The sequence below is a fragment of the Neofelis nebulosa genome, chromosome 4 (assembly GCF_028018385.1).
Source record: "Neofelis nebulosa isolate mNeoNeb1 chromosome 4, mNeoNeb1.pri, whole genome shotgun sequence".
Taxonomy (NCBI): domain Eukaryota; kingdom Metazoa; phylum Chordata; class Mammalia; order Carnivora; family Felidae; genus Neofelis; species Neofelis nebulosa.
In genome coordinates, this window is record NC_080785.1 from 148,667,913 (window position 1) to 148,689,571 (window position 21,659).

General features: G+C 47.2%; 1 protein-coding gene across 2 annotated transcripts in view; it reads left to right on the forward strand.

Annotated features, from left to right (window-relative positions):
* The first annotated feature begins 397 nt into the window (after positions 1-397).
* STIMATE (STIM activating enhancer) overlaps positions 398-21,659 on the forward strand; it is a 54,013-nt gene continuing 32,751 nt past the window's right edge. The window contains exons 1-2 of one of the 2 annotated variants that reach the window (XM_058726603.1): positions 398-702; positions 1,628-1,714. In XM_058726603.1, the coding sequence (XP_058582586.1) occupies positions 543-702; positions 1,628-1,714 (247 nt within the window). In that variant the 5' untranslated portion in view covers positions 398-542. The remainder of the gene's footprint in view (positions 703-1,627; positions 1,715-21,659) is intronic. The other variant, XM_058726604.1, reaches the window with a different exon arrangement.

Sequence of the window (21,659 nt, forward strand, 5' to 3'; positions counted from 1 at the left end):
CTCCTTCAGAATAATCTAGGCCGCTTGCTGAAAATGCAGATTATTCTGCTTGGTCTCAGAGCTACTGAATCGGAAACTGAGGGTGGAATCCAGGAGTGTTTTTAGTAAATTCTACAAGCTACGATGGCTTAATCTTGGAAAGGAAAAGAATTTAGTCGCAGACGATCCCTGCTCCTGCCTTGCCGACCTGGAGCTCAGGGTCCCGGGACTCGCTCCCTCCAGTCCGTGCTGCCCGGCTCACCTGGTCCGCTCTACCTGTGGCCCGGACGCACCACCCCGCCCCCACGCCTGGCGGGAGCCCCGCCCGTGGTGGGAGAGAGCTGGAGCGGCCGAGGCCCGCCCCCACGCCCGGCCGAGCCAATCGGGCGCTGCGATCTCAGACGTCGGGTTACGCGCGGCGGCGAGTGGGCCGCGGGGCGGAGGTACCGGCTCCTGTCTCGGACTCCCGGCCCGGGGCTCAGCGGTGCGGCCCCCGCACGCAGCGAGGCCGGCCGGGCTGGCGGGCTGGCCGCGGCACCCCGCGCCCCTCCGCCAGGCCCGCCATGCAGGGCCCCGCCGGGAACGCGAGCCGCGGGCTGCCGGGCGGGCCACCGTCCACCGTCGCGTCCGGTGCGGGCCGCTGCGAGAGCGGCGCACTCATGCACAGTTTCGGCATCTTCCTGCAGGGGCTGCTCGGCGTCGTGGCCTTCAGCACGTTGATGCGTGAGTCCCGGACCCCCACTCTCCTGAGGCCCTGTACGACCACCGCAGGCCCTGCCCAGCCTCGGGGACCCTCCCGCCTCCAGAGTTAAGGCCTGGGGTGCCTTCTGCCCGCGAGCCCGGGCTGGGCATTCCCAAACTAGAGGAGGCTCTGGCCCCGACCCAGGGTCCTGAGTCTCTCGCCTTATCGCTGCAGCCTCTAGCCAGGGTTCACCCCACCTCCTTTCCTCCAGCTTGCTCATGCCTCTCTTCCGAGATACCTGCCTAAAACTAAAACTAGCTCCCCGCCCCTCCCCCCCACCCCCCCCTTCCCGCTACCTTGTTACCGCGACTTAAGGCTACTCCACTTTCCAGCCTGGGGCTGTGAACGCCCAGTTGGAACAGTCCTTTGTGCCCCCTTTTAGAGTCTCTTCCTAGCCTCCCCTTCTCACTTTTAACCTGCATCTCTAAATCCCTAGTCTGATGCTGGGCTTTTTCCTGCTCTTTCACATCCCAAAGCTTTGCTATCTCCAGTTCGCTTTTAAATCCTGTTACTTTGCAATGTCTGGATTGTAAGGCCATGCATTGCGTCCTCAGTACTACTCCCTCCTGCCCCTTCGCCCTCACCTTTCCCCCCAGCTTTTTTTTCTGTTTTGGTTGGAGCAGGACCCACTCGGACTGCCTTCTTCCCCACGTCTCCTCTTTCCCCTCCTTCCTGAATAGGTCCGCCTGTTCCGTCCCTGTCCCAAGCTTTCCTAATTAAGTTGCTTCTCAGGCCTCCCCTGGTGGTTCCCTTTCCCAGCGCAGTTCTGTTATTTGTATTTCAACTTTTCTTCCTTTCCATGAGACTTGGGACAACCAAGTGGCTTGCTGAATGGAGGAGGAGGTTCAGAGGGTCTGGGGAGGTCTCCGAATCCCTGTGCTAAGTCCTCGTTAGTTCTTCCTTGAGGGTTTGCTGATGGAGGAGAAAACCCCAGATGGCCCTTCTGGAGAACTAGAAGTTCCACCCTATTGTCATGTGTGCTGTGTGTCATGGGTTTGTATTGTTTTCTTGGCGCACATCCTTACCTTTATTACAGTACCAGGAGGCTTTGGTTGGCTGTAGGCCTAGGAGTGCCCCTGTGATTGCATTTTGGGGAAGGAAGGGTTATAACTATCTGTACAGAGGCATTAATTCCAAAATGACTGGTTCTCAAAACTTCCCCACTGTGCTCACGTGGGCAGAGTGGGAAGTTTCTGCAGAGAGTATGCTCCTTAGCATTAGGGAGGGGTCCTGCAGCTGTGTGCATCTTACAGCGTGGAGTTGCTAGACTTAGAGTTTTGCTTGTTATAACTAACACAGGGCTTATTTGAGTGAATTATCCCAGGCTCCAGGTAACCCCGAAGAGGCTTTTCTTGGATGCCATTTTCTTCTGGTTGTCTGGCCTTGATAAGTCTTACAACAAGTGCCTGACTGTATATGTTTGCCACTTTTTCTTTTCTTTTTAGTCTCTACTTGTCTTGCTATTTTCCCTGTTGAACAAATACCGACTTGTTCCCCCAGGAATAATTTGTGATGACTTAGCCCAATCAGCTGCTGACTTGGGTGCATGAACTGTATGTGTGTGTTTTCAAGACATTGTGCGTGGGTCTCCACTCCCCTCCTACTTCTGTCTCCTCCAGCTGGCCCTCCTTTCTCTCTGAAGGAACTACAGGCTTACTTTGCATTGTGTTCCCTGACCTAAGATTTCCTAGCCTAGCTCTGGCTGTTTCCGTGGATTTGATTAATGCCGATGGCCCGACTTATTCCTGAGGGCTTGATACTTGTGGTTGAGAGAATGAAATGTGATTATGACGGGCAGAGTTGCCCACTGCTGAGAAGTGTGCCAGGTTGCCTGTGTTCAGAGTGATGGTGCTGGCCCTGAAGCCTTCAGGGACACACTCGCTTTGCTTAATCTTCGGTGCGAGCATATGTGCAAACCCCACTGCGGTTGGCGCTTTCTGTATGCAAAGACCGGACGACAGCATGGCCTTTTGCTCAGCGTAAGGCTAGACGTGGAGGGAGCGTGTGGAAATGGGCACTGGGTCCTGGGACTGTGATGAGGAGGAGGGTCGGGGAGAAGAGGTAGAAGGGCGAGGACTGTGTCTGCCCTTGCTCATCTCCTAGACTTGTTGGTTCTGTCCAGAGAACTGTGGGGCTTTTCCCTCTGGGAAAAGGGAGGGGGTCTCTCAGGGAAGTCTGTGAGTGGTTTGGCTTTGGGGGGCTCTGTCTTCCCAGACACGGCGTCGGCTCCCCAGTCCAGCAGAGCTGCTAGCTAGAGTGCCAGGCTCCCATGACAGGAGCGTCCACCTTGCAGCCCTTACGGGAGGTCTTGGTGTGTGAAGATGAGGCCACTCCATCCTTCATCATCAATTCCACCGTTTATTTTGTTGAGCATATTTAAAAAAATTTTTTTTTTTAAGTTTATTTGAGAGAGTGTACAGGCGAGCTCACGAGTAGGGGATGGGCAGAGAGAGAAAGAGAGAGAATCCCAAGCAGGCTTCTGTCAGCATGGAGCCCAATATTGGGCTCGAACCCACGAACCATGAGAACATGACCTGAGCCAAAACCAAGATACTGATGCTTAACCGACTGAGCCACCCAGGCACCCCATTGTCAAGCATATTTTAAATAGCATTCATCTCTGCTGAGCAGTTTAACAGTCCCTACCCTCTTTTGGGGTCATAGTCTTTTCTTCCTGAGAGCTTTTGTCCCCCTGTGCCATGGGCTTACTTCCTCTCTTCTCTGACAGTTCCCCAGCTCTGCGGGCAGGTACTGTCCCATTTTCCTGTCAGACCAGCTCTGTGCCATCAGCTGCACCCCCTTCTCTGCCAGACAGGCCGAGGGACTTTTCATCACTTCACATCCCTGATTTCAGTGGATCCTTAGACCACTGTCTTTGTTTCTTTTTCTACCCAGAATATCACTTTTGGTCTCCATTTACAGGTTGTTGTGTTTTTTACCTGGAGGGTTTTGTCCTGGAGGATGGCTTCTGATATATATATACAATCAAAATCCTCCCCTGAGATGTTAACATATATATTAATGATAATGTTATTATATATAACAATGTATAATATATATAACATATTATAACATAATATATAATATAACAATATACAATATAGATTAATTTATTATAATTATTGCTACATAATATTATTATATTAATAATTAATAACATTATTATAGTATATATTAATGTCTCAGGGGAGGATTTTGATCCCCACAAGGATCTCCCATCGCAGTGCTTACCTCTGTTGTGGGGGTTTTTAGACGGTCTCAGCCCAGGTGGATGAGAGTTTGAGTGCCAAGTGATGCCTGGAGTCTTTCTTCGAGCTACATAAACACACTGACTATTATGGGCCAGCATCCACAGACATGTTTCAGTGTCAGCGACACCTTGCTAAGTAGTGAGCTTTCCAGAGGCTCCACCTAAGCTACCCTCTGTATGTGAGGAAAGCTGAACACACTCAGAGGCAAGCTTATTAAGGGACTTCCCGCTCTGGTTCTCTGGGACATCACTGAGAAGCCTTGGTGTCTGAGTAGAAAAAAATGCTTTAAATGAGGGACTTGTTGGGGGGCGGGAGAGGGGAAAATGGGTGATGGGCATTGAGGAGGGCACTTGTGGGGATGAGCACTGGGTGTTACATGTAAGCGATGAATCACGGGAATCTACCCCCGAAACCAAGAGCACGCTGTACACACTGTATGTTGGCCAACTTGACAATAAATTATATTTAAAAAAAAAAAAAAAAAAAGTCAAAAAATAAATAAATGAGGGACTTGTCATGACCTGCCTGCTGAGCAGTTCCTCATGTTTTGGTGGCTTTATCTCCAGTCTGTGGTTCAATGAAGTCACTCAGCCCAGAGTCCCAGCAGAGCAGAGCTGAGCAGTCCCGGAAACTCAGCACACTGTTCCACTGCAGGGCAGCGGCCCAGCTGCCAGCCAAAGGTCAGCGTCGACCAGTGTGTGTGTTGGCATTTGGGAGTGTTTACTCCCAGGACGTGTGATGCAAAGCAAACGCAAGCCTCTTTCGCCGTGCACAGTTGAAGTTCTGGACCAAAGTATAGACAGAGTTGGTTCTTAACACAACAAGCATTTTGAAAGCTTGGATAAATCTACCTGTGCCTATTTTCGTGTTACAGATGTGGGGACTAGCCAGCTGGGTGAGGGTAGCCGTGTTTTACAAAAATACTGCTGGCATTGAGAAATGATAGTGTTCCTGAGACCCAAAGTAACATCACAAACCAGTCTGCCCAGCCTTGAAATCTTAATCTTATACAAGAGTCCCTGGTGTTTTCTCACGTGGTGAACAGCCTCCTTATGTGTTCTGTACACACAGACCTGCTGGGACCACCCCTTCCTGGAATCACCTCTGCCTACCCTATTCCAGTTTTTATCATACAAAACATCAAACATGCAGCAAAGATGAAAAATAATACAGTGATAATACACTATCTGCCCTCTGCCTAGTTCAGAAATTGTTCATGTTTTGCCACATCTGTTTTCTCTCTTTGTACTTTTTTTTTCTTTTTTTTTTTTGGCCAAGCCATTTGAAGCTGAGTTGCAGCCAGGATCATACTTTACCCCGAAAAATTTCAGTTGAGTCTCCTGAGAATAAGGACAGTCTTCTACATAATCACAGTTTCACGATCATGCGTAAGAAAATGGATAACTCCACAATATCATCTAACATCCAGTCCATGTTCACACTACCCCACACATCACAAATCTCCCATAGCTGGAGTTTTTAAAACCTGTGAGCCAGTCGAGGTCCACACATAGCATTTGGTTGTGTTTTGAAGTCACTTTTACAGTAGAAAAATCTCCCCCTAAACACACACACACGCACACACACACTTACACACTCACACACTGGTTTTTGTTGTTACTTGTTTTTAATGGCCTTGCCTTTCTTTTTAATGTTTATTTATTTTTGAAGGAGAGACTGAGCACAAGTTGGGGAGGGGCAGAGAGAGAGGGGGAGACACAATCCAGAGCAGGCTCCAGGCTCCGAGCTGTTAGCACAGAGCCCGACGTGGGGCTCGAACCCACGAACCGCGAGATCATGATCTGAGCTGAAGTCGGACACTCAACCAACTAAGGCACCCAGGCGCCCCTTCTCTTTTTTTTTTTTTAATTTTAACAGTGCAGGCCAATCGTCATGTGCAGTGTTCCATGTTCTGGAGTTGTCTGGGTGTTTCCTTGTGGTGTTTGAGCTGTTTCACTGACCCCTGTGTTTCCTGAGTTTTTTCTGGAGGAGGTTTTCCATTAAGGTAACCTTTTTTACAGCAAGAACACTCTGTAGGCAGTGCTGTGTGCTTCATTCTACATTGCACCAGGAAGCGTGTAACATCAGGCAGTTGCGATTAGTAATAATAAGGCTGACTACTTGGTGGAGGGGTGAGGTTTCCTGATCTCTCCCTTGAAAAGGTACGTTTTCCCCTTCACAATGAATAAATTATCTCTCTGGTGGTGGTAATACTTTGAGATCGCATGAATGTCCTATTCTGCAGTAACTTTTCACTCCGTGGTCACCTGGTAAGATAATGAAACACAGTGATGGCTGAACTGGATCTCAGGAGAAAAGGCACCTGTCTCTGGGCCTGGCACCCAGCACACTCAGTAAATGTCCGTTTCCTTCCTGCCTCCCGAGTGCCAGCCAAAGCTAAGGAAGAACTTCCCTTTTTCTTTCCCAGGCTGGTATTGTGCCCACAGGGGAAAGGAGGACGGCTGACATTAGTGTGGTAGCCGGTTAGGAGTCTTCATTTTTAGAAAGTTTTCAAGGTTTCTAAATGCTGATTTATCTGGTATAGCATGGATCCATAATGGTGATCTACTCCTTTATTTATAGTAAAACTTAATTAATTTGGAGCCAAATTGGGGCAAGAGGGCAAGAGTTGTCTGAATTAGAGGCCAGTCTGAGTTGTAGGATAAGTTAAGGAAATGCATTTTTTTTAGCCTTTTAAATAATGTTTGTCAAGCGTTACCCTATAGGGGCCTATCAAGCCTCTATTGCTTTAATGATCTGTTCAAAATCCTTTGCAGTTAGTATAATATTTGCATGAAGATGAAGTCCCTTTGAAGGAATTTTAGAGGAGGTTAAAAATAGTGGGATCCCTGGCTCTGGAACCAGTCTGACCTGGCTTCCACGTCTGCTTCTGCCACACCGTGCCCTTGAGCAACCTATGTATATTTCCCAAAGGTTCTGTTTGCTCCCCAGTAAGAGGGGAATAATAATTTTTCTGGGACTGTGGGGATTATAAAGAATGTGTGTAAGGAAGCTGGATCAGTATCAGGCACTTGTAAGGGGCAGGGAGCGAAGTCATCCTCATTGTTAGTACAGTATTTGCACTCATGAGTCCCATTGAAGAACGTTTCACAGGTGCTTGAGTAACTTGTTTTCTGAATTAGGTTAAACATTTCCCTTGCTGTCTTGTTTGCACAACATCTTTACCTTCAGCCCTCTTTTCATAGACTGCACAATGGTAGAAAACTTGATTAGCATGTACCCGAAGCAGGTGGCTATAGTACAGGTAATGCTCTCCTTTCTTCACCTAACCCTACCCTGTGTTTTCACCTGCAGAGTCTCATGTGGGCCTGGAGAGGGCAGTGGGCAGAATGGGGCAGCCTGGTTACAGGTGATTAACCTGTATCCGAGTTCCTGGCCTTACACGCCCCAGGGCCTGTGATGGCAGGTGGGGGGCGCCGGCAGCTAGAGCCGGTGTCTTTCTTGCTGCTTGCTCTGTACTGAGTCTCCACTGTGCTGGCTCTTGTGCCCAGCACTTCATGGACCTCCCAAGCACCCTGGAAGGAATGGGGACAGCAAGCAAGGTCCTGGTTAGTAGCTGTAGAGCTAAAATGTAAGCCAGATCTGTCAGACTCCAACCCCCCTTAGCTGCTTCCTGGCTACTTTGCCTCATTTTTTCCTGTTTAAACAACTCTGATTTTCTTTCTTTATGATTCTTTTTTTGTGTCCAAAGTGTTATCTGGAACTTCAGGCTGTTCTATGGCTATTGATAGCATGAAAATATACGTTTGAAATTACTTAACCAATCATTTTGTGCACATACGAGTTACATCTGAGGTTTTGCTTTCTCAGCCTGGGCCTTCATGCAGGTTCTCCGTGGCTGCATGAGGATGGCACTTGTACCCAGAGACGGAGCCTCCCAGAAGCACTGGGGAGGGGGTACCCGAGTCCATTGAGGAACTGGTGAGGAGGAGGCCTATCCACAGCCCTCCTGCTGTGTTTCTTTCTTTTTTTTTTTTTTTTTTTTGTTAATGTTTATTTATTTTTGAGACAGAGCATGAACGGGGGAGGGGCAGAGAGAGAGGGAGACACAGAATCGGAAACAGGCTCCAGGCTCTGAGCCGTCAGCCCAGAGCCTGACGCGGGGCTCGAACTCACGGACCGCGAGATCGTGACCTGAGCCGAAGTCGGACACTTAACCGACTGAGCCACCCAGGCACCCCCCTCCTGCTGTGTTTCCTTGGGGACTAAGGAGTGTGGTTGATAACCTTGAGTTAGGGATAACCCATAAGTTATCCTTTTCCTCACGTATGCATAGAAGTAGCCTTTGAGTGTCTCAGGCACCCCACTCCTGGGAAGTTCTCCATCAAACCCACAGTTTTTCACTTTGACACTGTTGACATTTGGGGCCAAGTAATTCTTTACTGCAGGGGCTGTCCTGTGTGTTATTGGGTGTTTCGCAGCATCCCAGACCTCTACCCACTAGATGCTAATAGCACCCTCCTCCCTCAAGCTGAGACAGACAAAAATGTCTCCAGGCACTGCCCAGTATGTCCTGGCGGGGAGGGTGCACAGTTGTCCCTGTTAAGAACTGCATGTGTTCAGTTTGTGGATCACTCAGTGAACTCTCAGGGGAGCCCTGGAGAGCAGATTCAGTCAGTATGTTGCTCCTGAAGGATGAGAACAGTGCAGCGACAGGGCTTAAGGGCCTGGGTGCCACACGTGGTGCTGGGTGTTGCCTCGACAAGGGACTGCTAGGACCCACACCCCGTCCTCCGGGGGCCCTTGGCTGGAGGGGGCTGTGTCCCGAACAGTGCGAAGGGAGTCAATGAAGCCTTGAGGGGAGAGATGAGGGGTTCTGCCTACAGCTCGGGAAGTGTCCATGGGGGAGCCCTGCTGGAGCACAGCACCAGGGAGGGAAACAATGGGAAGGGGACATGCGGTGGTGAGAGCTGAAGTCCAGAGGAGGCTGTGAGCAGGGCCGTCCTCCTCGGGGCTGGAGAGCATGGGACAGAGGCTCTCAGAGAAGGAGGCCGAGTGTTCCAGAGACTTCTAGATGGCTTTCCTTGTTCAGCGTCTTTTCCTATAGCTTGCACTTAAAAAGGAGGATGCGTTAAATTATTGGATGGCAAGTCAGCTTCTGCATTTACCTCATGCTCCATTTGGACTGTTTTTCTGAGAGCCTTTCTTTTGAAGCAACTTTATCATGTCCCATGTATTTTTTATTTTTGTTTTTTTAGAGAGAGAATAAGTGAGGGAGAGGGGCAGAAGGTGAGAGAGAATCTTTTTTTTTTTTTTTTTTTTTTAATGTTTATTTGTTTTTGAAGCAGAGAGAGAGAGCATGAGCTGGGGAGGGGCAGAGAGAGAGACACACACAGAACCTGAAGCAGGCTCCAGGCTCTGAGCTGTCAGCACAGAGCCCAATGTGGGGCTCAAACTCAAACTGTGAGATCATGACCTGAGCTGAAGTCAGATGCTCAACTGACTGAGCCACCCAAGTGCCTCTGGAGAGAGAGAGAGAGAGAGAGAGAGAGGGCTGGGATCATCACCTGAGCTGAAATCAAGAGTCAGACGCTCAACTGAGCCACCCATGCACCCTGATCATGTCCCTTTTGGATCTCATGGGGTCCCCCTGAGGAACAGGCTGTCCAGCTCCAGAGACCTTGCTTTTAGCTAATAAATGAAGCTGTTCCTTATTGTTAACTAGCTTTGTTGGCTGCCCACCATATTCCACCCAGGTGTAGAGGAAGCAGGGATGCTCCTGGCCTCCATTCTGGACAGCTGCCTGGTGTGGCTACAAGACTGATGCCAGGGCGGGGGAGGCATGGTCTGTGAGCATGGTCCCAGGCTTTGGTGAGCTTGGGTTCTGCTGAAGAACGTCTTATGAGAATGCCAATTGTCAGGTACATTCTAGAAATCCTGTACCTGCCACAGGATTGTCAGCCACTAAAACCACCTCTGTACCTATGATGAAAAGACTTCGAACTGGAGTTACTGCAATCCTGTCTTAGCATCTGACACATCCCTCCCACATTTAGTTTGATGTAGTGTCCTCCTCATTCTAAAGGGCATGCCGTGCTGTAGGCAGGCCCAGCTCGAGCAGCTTTGTGTGAGGCTGGGCCTTACCTGGGGCGGGCTTTCATGTGGGGGCAGTGGAGTGGCACTCGGGTAGGGGAAGAAGGGTCACTCGGCTGGCTGGGGCACTCGACTGGTGTTTTTTTCTTGGCTCTAAAATTTCTTTGAAAGACTTGGTGTTGAGTATCTGTGGCTTTTCCTATATTCAGTCAGTGAGAGGTATCAGGAGCTTTCATGCTTTTTCTTTAGTTTTCTCTTTCGTGGGCTAAGTTATATGCACAGTCGTTCAGGACACAAGCAGGACCAACCTTATATTTTTCATATGCTCACTTCTCTCAAAATGCTTTTCTGCCCCCAGCTTTTGTTCTAGTCCATGGACTCCTCTAGCCTCTTACGCTCATCAGTGTTCTTCATGGACTTTTTTGTTTTCTTAGAAGACATCTTCACTTAGTAACATGAAAAATGATGTAGAGAAATGAGGTACTGGCTTCGCCCCAGTTAAATGACAAGCCTGAGACACAATCCTGCGGGAGCAGGGCACACCGCCTCTCTTGCCCAGACCCAAGCACAGTGTGAGCATTTTGGCCGAAGCGGCGTGAGAGTGCCAGGGCAGGGTTTCTATTTGGGTGATGCGTTTGGGCCCAAAATATTTGCAGGTCGTTCTGACGCAGCAGACTTGAAGATTATAGGTCTGCTGTTTCCACTGCTGTTCCCACCCTCTGTCTGAGCTCTGCAGGCAACTGGGCTCCAGAAGCCTAGGAAAGAAAGAGATGGGTCTGGGGGGTCCTTTAGACACAGCGGAGGGGGCCCTGGTTTGTAATTCTATCCCCAAATTTCTCTGTGAGAAATCTCATTAGTTGCTGGCAAAAAAAAAAATAATAATAATTCCATGAAATGAGAATTAACAAGAACGTTAAATTGCCTTTCAGTCCACTGAGCAGATTACATATGGGTTTGGTTTTTTTCAGCGTGTTTAAGTAAACAACTTACTAATACCCCCTGCCCTAACAGGTAAAAATCATCAGTGAATACAGCCGACAAATACACTGTAGTCTTGCTATGGACCACCGTAGTTCAAGGGCCACTGCTGTGGATGGGACAATATTCTGGGTGCAGCTTTTTTGTAGTGATCTTGTTCCCCCCAAAATGGACATTCTTGGGCTGGGCCAATGTGGGTGGACGTGGCTTAAGCTGAATTTTGGTCTCTGATCACGTGAGGCACGAGGGTGAGGAGAGGTGATGCGGGGGCGGGGGTGGAGCAGGCGATTGCTGTCTGAAGGTGTTCATAGCTGGTGAAGCATTGAGCTGTACCAGGGAGCTCCTCTGCCCTCACTCACGCTGACCATAGCATAGGTGCCATAGGTACTCTTATGTGGCAGGTCCTTCTTTGCCTTGACCTAAAGTGGTGTGGTGTCCTGGCATCCTGCAGGACAGCTAGGCTCCTGGACCTGGTGCCCCCATCCTCCTTTTCTGAACTCTCTCTGTGCTGCAGGCAGTGCAGCCACCATGGTCTGCCCTATAACCTAAGCCAAGAACAGCAATGTTATTGGACACTGGGATGCAGCAAGATGCCCCAGGGCTGCTCTTCTCCCAGCCCCCCGAACCTGCCAGACCCGTTCCTGCCTCTTCCCCTTACTCACATTCCTTCCCCTGAATGCTTTTCTCCTTCCTTCCGGCCTAGCCACATCGTCCCCAGCTTCCAAGAAACTTCCCCCTAATGACCTTTGCCCATACTAGTCTCCTTTGAAGTTGCAGGACAGTCAGTCAGTACTAATCAGGTATGACCTCCATGTGGCTCTGCCTTTCCTTGGGCCTTGTCTGGCTTACTGGCCAGGCTCGGGGCTGGCACATGCGGGCGCTCTGACTGGGTGCTCCCCACCTGGAAGCTGGTCAGGAAGACAGCAGTGAGACATAGTACACTTAGTCTCTATTGGTCTTGGAATAGTTTCTCCACCTTTCTTTGTCTTTCTTGGCCTTGATGCTTTTTAAAAACTAATTAATTTTTTTTTTAAGTTTATTTTTGAGAGAGAGAGAGTCAGCGGGGGAAGGGCAGAGAGAGAGGGAGAAAGAGAATGCAAAGCAGGCTCCACACTATCAGCACAGAGCCCGATGAGGGACTCAAACCCATGAGCCATGAGAGCATGACCTGAGCCAAAACCAAGAGTTGGATGCTTAACCAGCTGAGCCACCCAGGCGCCTTGGCCTTGATGTTTTTGAAAAGTACAGGCCAGTGGTTTTGTAAATGTCCCAGATTGGGTTTGTTTAATGTTTTCTCATGGTTACCTTTGGGTTGTTTGGGGGAGGGGGGGGATGTTGCATAAGTGATGTTGTGACCTCCTCAGTGCGTCAGAACCTGGGGCACCTGATGTGGGTTTACCCCAGCGCTGGTGAAGTTCTCGTGATGATTTGAGGAAGGTGGTCCCTCCAGGTCTCTCCCCTGAAGTGAAAAATTTTCCCTTTGCAATTAATAAGTAAATTTTGGGGAGGTATTCTGAGACTGTGTAAATGTAAGATGTGTTTTCATTCTTCTTGTAAAGCCTCCCCTGCTTGGGAGGTCAGAACCACAGGCACTGAAGGTATTTTGGCCAAAGGTGCTTTGGCCAGTGTTTGATCTGGTGACGATACTGAGTCACGTTTTTTAGTGCTTATTATGTGCCAAGTCCTGTAAGCACCATAAATATATGTTAACTCATTTATTTCTCACATTCACCACACGAAGCAGGTACTCCTGTTATATTGTATACCTGGGGAAACTGAGGCACAGAGAGGCTGAATGAACTGTCTAAGGTTGTGGCAGCTCCTAATTGGAATCCTGGAATTCAAACCGGTGAGTTTCACCCCAGTGCTGGGACTTTCCACTGCTCTGCCCGCCTGTTGTGTGCAGTGTTCACGTGTATTTCATGACATGGGGACACTGCTTTCCTAACCTCTGTAGACTTCCTGTCTTCTCTGCACATGGAATTCTTTACCACCATTTGGTTCCCATTGTCTTCCATCTGCTTGGTTTTCCTTCAAGAGCATCATTGCAATCATTTTTGTAGTCATGATAGGTGTGCCAGGAAAAAGCCATAGGCTTTTCCTTTTGAGATTGGAATCCCGTAGGGCTTGTCATTGAAGTCCGAGGACTCTCTCCCATGTGGATAAATTTAACATTTGAGCCTGCACAAAAGTGGGTAAAGAGACTTTTGCCAATGAAGGAGTCACTGGTATAGAACTTGCCCATCTTCTGTTAGCAACCAGAAAACAGACCAAAATGTGTGAAACAACTCTTTGCAAACATTGGGCAACGGGCGGCTCAGGATAGTGGTCCCTGAGAGAAAGAAAATGATGAGGTGAGCCCTGTGGTCTTTCTGCCGGAGGCAATTTCCAAATCCCAAGCAGAAACCCAAGCAGAGCCGAGCAGCCTTGCCAAGTTGAGAAGACAGAATTGAGGAAGCCAGAGCAGTTGGAATTTCCAGGAACAATATGGAGAAAAACAAACTACATAAAAGAAAAGCTCTAGACATTTGCTCAGGGGTCTCCTCAAGGCTCTTTCTGAACATTGGTTTGTGCGTGCATGGGGTAAAACTCATGAGGCAAAGCCAAGAATAGCTGCTGGGAAGATGTAAGCGCAACTCTTTCTAGGGCCGGGAGATGTTTTTCTTCCCAGTTAGGTGAGAGACCTTACTGAACACCGGGGGCACTGGGTGGATACCTCAAAAGATTGTGCCTTATTTGAGAAAGCTGCTTGCAAACTTAACTGCCAACCCAGGAAAGGGCACAGAGCTTAAAAACAAACCAGATACCATACACAGAAATTGAGCAGAAATATATCACAGATCTGGATGTAGAAGCAAAAGCTCTGACACTTCTAGAAAGAAACATCGGAGAAAGTCTTTGTGACCTTGGGATAGGCAGAGAGATCTTAGGACACAAAAAGCTTGAACTTAAAAAAAAATAAAGTAAATGGAAGATAAGTCAGACTTCATCTAAATTAAGCATTTCTGACATTCAGAATAGACTGTAAAGAAAATGGAAAGGTGAGACGCAGACTGGGGAAAAACTATCTGACAAAGGACTTGCATCCAGCATAGGTGAAGAATTCTAACAACTCAGTTAAAAGACAGTGTTGTTTAATGATAGGCAAAGGATTGGAATAGGCATTTCTCTGAAGAAGATATACAGGTGGCCAATAAGCACATGAAAAGATGTTCATCAGGGAAGTGCACATTAAATGATACCACTGCATACCCAGCAAGGATGGCTAAAATTTAAAAGATTGACAATACCAAAAGTTGAAGAGAATATGAACTTTGACATTCTTGTATACTGATAACAGAAATGTAAAATGACACAACCATTTTGGGAAACTGAAAGTTTCTTACAAAGAAAATCACACCTGCCATATAACCCAGCAATGTTGTCCCTAGACGTTTACTTAAGAGAAAAGAAAACAGGGCCACAAAAGGACTTGTACATGAATATTCATAACAACTTTATTCATAATTGCCCCAAGCTGGAAACGATCCAAATGTTCATCAGCATGTGAATGGATGAACAAATTGTGACCTATCCAAATGAGGGGATACAGTCAGCAACAAAGAGGAATGAACTACTGATTCGTGCAACAACATAGATGAACATGCTGAGCAAAAGATTCCAGCTCAAGAGAATATGTCCTATGTGAGTCCATTTGTATGAAATTCCAGAAATGGAATCTTTAGTGACAGCAAGCAGATTAGTGGTTGCCTTGGAGTGGTAATGGTGAGACTGACCACAAAGGAACATGAGATAACTTTTGGGGGTAATGGAAATTACTATGTTGGTAGTGAGGGTCACATCAGTGTATACATTTCTCGAAATTCTTGAACTGTATTTAATATGGATGTATTGGGTATATAAATTATACCTCTGAATTGATATAAAAGAGAAGGGAGAGAGGGGCGCCTGGGTGGCTCAGTTGGTTGAGCGTCTAACTCTAAGTTTCATCTCAGGTCATGATCTCACAGTTTGTGGGCTCGAGCCTGCATTGGTCTCTGTGCTGTCAGCACAGCTTGGAATTCTTTCTCTCTCCTTCTCTGACTGACCCCTCCTCATGCATGCTCTCTATCTCTCTCTCAAGATAAATAAACTTAAAAAGAGAGAGAAGGGGCAGAAGCCTCAGAATTATCAAACTGTTTTACAGACTTAACTGCTTACTCCAGCAAACTTCGGTACTCATTAAAGGAAGACCACAAAATTCAAATACCTAACAATGTGGCAATCATAATGTATAGCTTCTAATCAAAAATTATGGGACAGGTGAAGAAGCAGAAAATTATGACCTATAATCAGGAGAAAAGTCAGTCCATATAAATGAATTAAGAATGAAACACAAAAGGAAGTCAAATAACAAACAGAGCCCCAGTGACCCATGGGAAAATAGAGGGCCAACCTGTAATTAGATTTCTAAAAGAGGCAGAAGAGAGGGCAGGAAACATATTTGAAGACTAATGGCTGAACATTTTCCAAAGTTGATGAAAACTGTAAACATAGATCCAAGAAGCTTCATAAACCCCAAGCAGATGAACCACACAAAGTAAATGACACTAAGCCACATCGTAATCAAATTGCTGACGAACAATGATAAAAAGAAAATTGTGAGAGCACCAAGAGAAAAAAAGACACTCTGTACAGAGAGACATAAGAACTGATACAGACTTTTCATCAAATTATTCAAGCCAGAAGACAATGGAACAACATCTGTAAAGTGCTGAATGGAAAACCCTATGAATCTAGGATTCTCTGTCCAGGGAGAAATAGCTTTCATAAATGAAGGCAGGGAAAAAAAAAAAAAAAAATGGGTAAAGGCACTTTGATCCTTCCTTACCCAAAGCAAGTGGCCCCAATCCTTACATACTGCCTTATCAACTTAGCTCTTGGACCCTTTTACAAATTTTGTCAACTCTAGTTGTAATCTCAGGACCTATGTTTGATGGTAGGAATTATGTAAATTGGGGAGAAATTGAGTCACTTTGCTAATTTTAAAAAATTACCACCACCACACTAAGAAGCAGTGCAACAGTATGGCTTTGGGCTCCAAGAGGCCATGTGGGAAATCATGATCCCAGTGCCTCCTTTGTGTGGTCAAATAGTCTGCCCTGCTTGGCTGTCGCAGGCCATAAGTGCCAGGACCTTGGCCCTTCTTGGTACCCCTCCACGGGAACATTTGGGTCTACACTGCCCTTGTCGGCAGACTTCATCGCACTGATAGGATGTCCCCTTGTTTGGGTAAGCGAGAAGCTGAATTTGGCTGAAAACACCTTTTTGGTTGTTTTCAGTAACAACCAAAGGGGAAGGGAAAGCTCTTGTAAGGTTGGACAGAAACACTGGTGATTCCTTCTAGTGCCTTGTTCGGTTTTCCTTCTTTGGAAGGTGTTAGCCAGCCAGGACAGCAAAGAGCATGAGTGTGTTGGCAAAGATGGAATTGAAAAGCAAAGGAACAGCTTCCAGGTCCCCCTGGAAAGGTTCATCCATTCCACATTCAGTAAAAATTTCCTGCAGACGTAGAAGGGCTCATGTGGCAGCCAGCCTCCACCACAGACCCCAGTGATCCCCACTCCTGATACTCACGCCCTGTGTGGTCCTCTCCCACATTGCATCAGGGTTAGTCTATGTGACCAATAGAATATAGCAGAAGTGATGGTATATCACTTTGGAAATTAAGTTATTAAAAACCGCAGCTTTTGTCTTAGATGTTCTCCCTCTTGGATCACTTGCTCTGGGAAAAGCCAGCTGCCATGTCTTGAGGACACTCAGACAGTCCTTTGGAAGGACCCTTCTGGTTAGGAGCTAGGGAGTCCAGCCAACAGCCATGTGTGTGTGAACCTTCTCGGAAGTGGCTCTTCCAGCCCCAGCCAAAGCTTCCCATGCTTTGTAAGTTTGCAGCCTTACAAGAGATCATGGAGCCAGAACTACGCAGCTAAGCTGACAATAAATCTTCTGGTTTTAAGCCACCAAGTTGTGGAACAATATGTCACATAGCAGTACAAAACTGATATAGTGAAGGTGGGCATGAGAAAAGTTTAGGAGACTTGATCCCTGTTCTCCAAGAGACTGTGATCTACTTAGGAAGACAAATCACTTGAACCAGTAACTAATACTTCCAGATTTGTATGCTGAGTGGCCAAAGAGGATCGATTCGGGTATATCTCTATATTGGGTAGATAAGTGAGAGCTTGTTGATTGGATTTTATCTTGGTGAGTGGGCTGAGCCCTCAGACGTGGTTGGAACAGGCCCAGGATGCCAGTGGACAGCTCCTCCAAGACAAGAGTTGGCTGCTGCTTTAGCCTTTCTTTTGAATTTTTGTTCATGTTTACTTTTCAGAGAGAAAGAGCTGAGGAGGCGCAGAGAGAGAGGGAATCCCAAGCAGGCTCTGCACTGTCAGCACAGTGTCCAACACGGGGCTCGATCTCACTAACCAAACCGTGAGATCATGGCCTGAGCCAAAATCAAGAGCCAGGCGTTCAACAAACTGAGCTACCCAGGCGCCCTGGCTGCTTCTTTAGTCTTAAGAGCCTCAGAGAAGCAACTTGTCATATTCTATTTGCCAAGCCAACTTGGTTGCTCACTGCTTATATTTTAACTGGTAGGAAATCAGAGTTTCTACAGTCTACACTAGATTGTTGAACAAGATACATTTCAGACTAATTTGTATAATGAGCCTTTGAGTTATGTGTGGGAGGAAAACAGGGACTAGTAATTGAAATGGAGCCTATTCATTCTGTGTGTACAGTGACTTTTTACACGTGTTCGGTCTTCTCAGTACCTTTTTTATAAGAACGCAGTTGATGGATCTTCCTTTTCACCCCTCTTTCAAAGATACCAGCAGCTCAAGGAGTTCATATTTCAATGGTGAGAGAGAAGAAGTGCCAAAGTTCTGACTTGTGTACAGTATAGAGCTTTGTTCTATAGAGTCTTTCTTTGTATAGAATGCTCACTGCCCTGAGCCCTCAGTAAGTCTCTTCCTAGCCACCTACTCTTCCCTTGCCCCTAGCGTATATATAGGCATGGTCACTCTCCTGATACTTGTGTCAGATTATTTTGGTCATTTCCTGACAGAGTATTCTGCTTTCTCTGGGTTCTGTACTTGCCCACCCACATGAGCAGTGCAACCTCTGGCTCCTCTTGCATGGATGGCGTCAGATGTGGAAAGGTGCTTATTATTTAAGCCTTCTGCAGGTGTCTTGGTGGACCAGCAAGCCCAAGGGAAGCATGCTCCCTGGCACTATTGCTGGGTTGGAGAGTCTGAGGACAGGTAGGGCCCTATGCCTCCTTTTTGCCCAGCGTCTTGTGAATTGTGCCTGGCCTTCCTGATCGAGGGCTGGCATAGGCAGGCCTGTTTAAAATGCTAAGTAGCCAGGCCAGGGTATTGTGATTTTCTGAGATTGATTTATGTTAATTCTAGACTTCTAAGAAGGCTGGAACCAAGGAGGATATGTTGTGAGTCAGTCCCAAAACAGCACCCAGCAAGCCCCTCTCTAAAACCCAAGAGGCTCGGTGGCTTTCCCTCACTACCTGTAGCTGTGGTTTTTGTTGCCCCCAAGGGAAAAAATGGAGGCAGACCTCCCTTTTGACTTGCTCTTCATCCAGGCTGTCTGCCTAGCCTTCATCCCTGCGACCACTCACTCTGCAGTCTGCATAATGGGACGATTGCAGAAAAATTTGAAAGTGACTCTTGTGACCATATGATGGTAGTTTGTTAGTGTCCTCATGGAAGAAGAATTGGAGGGATCCCAGCAGACAGGTGGACAGAGCGAGCACTGGGAGTTGAGAAATGCTAATTTGACTCAGATCTGCCTTTCTTAGGGCAGCCCAGTGTTCCTGGTCCTGAGTCATGGTCCCTTTACATCCTTCCTCTTCCTTTACTGGTGTATGCACTGCTCACTTGTTCCTCTCACCCCATCCACCTGTTCTTCTACATGGAGAAGAGGAGAAATAGCTGTGAGCAGAACCCAAGGCACCTGAAGCATCCACCATACCACTTTGGATAGGATTCCCACTGCCCGCCGAAGAGTACTTCAGATGTTGTAGCTGCTAGGGGCCTGATGATCTCAGCAAGTAAGGTCCCAGGCCTCCTTAGGCCAGCTTATTATATAATAAGGTCAGCTTATTATTGTAGGGTGAAGGCTTCCTCAGCTGCTCTCTTCCCTGGCCCCTGATTCCGAGGCTTTGAGACTGGCGAAATGAAGTCTGTTGCTTCTCTTCTGCTGAGGTTCTAGTTGGTTATACACCTTGGATTGTTTGAAAAGAGAAGACTCTGGGTACTAATTGCCCTGGGTTGAGAAGCTAGGGAAAAGGTCTTAAATGTAGCTTTGTAACTCTGATATCAAGAGAAGAGCCAATCTTCTATTAATTTTTCTGCTGCGGGTGCTTATTGATTCACTTCCACTAATAAAATTCAAAGGTGAAGCCCCAGTGTGTCCCAGACAAAGTCTTCTGCTGGGTGAATGCGTGGTACTCTCACAGGAGACATGGTGCCTCCCATGACCACCATGTAACGTTACAACTGTGCAACTTCATCCCAGGTGACTTTATGCCTCTGAGATTGTTTCTTGTCCTCAAAATGAGGGAGGTGATTTCCCTTTTTTTTTTTTTTTTTTAATATTTATTTATTTGTTTATTTAGAGAGAGACAGAGAACATGCGCATGAGCAGGGGAGGGGACGAGAGAGAGAATCCCAAGCAGGCTCTGAGCTGTCAGCACAGAGCCCGACGTGGGGCTTGAACTCGTGAACTGTGAGATCATGACCTGAGCCAAAATCAGTGGCCAGTGGAAAGTGGCAGAGAAATGTGGTGATGGAAGAGGGGGGTCACACACTCGTGGTGGGCCTGGGCCAGGGGCTGCACATGTTACCTGTGAGAAATGCAGGCTCTGGGTCTGTGTCTTCTGTTTGATTAGCCATGAGGTTGCAGAGGCTGAGGTGTTTTCTGTCCCCAGGGAGTTCTGCCTGCTGGAAGATTTTCTCTTAGAAGGAGATTTGCTAATGAGTTAGGTTTGAGGAAGGCTTTTAATGACCTAATGTGCAAAATTGTAATTTTGTCATTTTTTAATTCTTGTTTTTAGGTTTTTTCCCCAAGTAACCTTTTTTAAGACTTTTTTTTAACTATGAAAATAATGCATGCTCTTTGTAAATAACTAAAACATTATGGAAATAAATACACAGCATAAAATGTGAAAGTTCCCTATAATACCATCCTCTAGAGAGTTAACCATGGTTCACAGTTAATGTGTGTGCTTTGAAATGTCTGTTTGTATAAGTTACTTAAAAAAAAATGAAAGTAGGTTCACACGACACAATTACTGCTTTGGTGACTTGCTTTTTTTCCCATTTAACGTGGGAATTTTTCCAAATCAAAACAGATAAATTTACTTTTTAAACAGTTTTGCCGAGGTGTAATTTACATGCCATAAAATCTGCCCATTGCAGGGGTACCCTGTCTGCTGACTTTCTAAGCATAACTTCCAGTGCATGATAACTTACATTTAACTCCTCCCCCATTGATGGACATTTAGGTGGTTTTTAAATCCTCCACGCTTATAGACAGTGCTGTAGTACACCCTATTATGTAGATTTTGGGCATTTGTGTGAGTGTAATTAAAGAAGAAAATCCTAGGAGTGGAGTTTCTGGGTCACAGCATTTAAATAGTTGAAGTCATAATAGATATTCCCAAAATACCCACTGCAACTTTTCAAGTGATCTATGGATCGATGGGGGAAAAAAAACCACACACATCTCCATCTGCTGTGAGATCAAATTAAATTCCTACATTTACAGCCAGGGAGTATGGGGTCGGCAGTGCAGGGACAGCACAGGGTGGGAGCAGGTACAGCATGTCTCAGGATTCCCTGATGCCGGCTCGCGGCTTGCGGGGTAGGGTCCTTCTTGGACAGCCCATTTACTCTCGGTGCTTCCATCAGTGTGAACGAGGAAGTTACACTGACAAGGTAACTTGTCTCCCGCCCCTGCTGAAGGCCGCGGTCATGCCACGTCCAGCACATCCCCAGTTCCCAGAGGGCTCCGTTCACTGGGGCCACCCCAGCACCAAGAACGAACGTTCCCTCTCACCTGGGAGCCGGGGGGACAAGATCACAAAGCCACTCCCCCACACATCCCCAGGGGTCCTAACATTTACTTTTCCACCAAGAATTTAAGAGCCCCTGTTTTCTAATATCCTCACCCGATGTTTTTGTGTTTGCTAATCTGGTTGAGGGTTAATTATTAATTCACATTTTTAAAACCCACCTTATTGGGGTTGCATATCTTCTCCTGTGTTTATCAGCTATTCATATTTCTTTCCATCAAACAGAGCCCTGCGGGATGCTCACACAGTGACAGTGCGCCCTCACCCTGCTGAGGTGTCGTCGTCGTCAGCAGATGGCGCCACCGCCCTGCTCCCAGGGGAAGCTGCGGTCCTAAGGAAGCCCCGTGTTTAGAGCTAAGCATATTTATTTGCTACACAGTTTGGGGTTTTTTCTTATTTCTTCCTCAGCCTTTGGCAGAACCTCTGCGTAGGAGGATTAAAGCTGGCTAACTGTGAACCTTGGCTTCATCTAGTCCTTACTAAAAAATGTTCATGAACACTTCAGCTGTTTACAAACCCAGATTGTCTG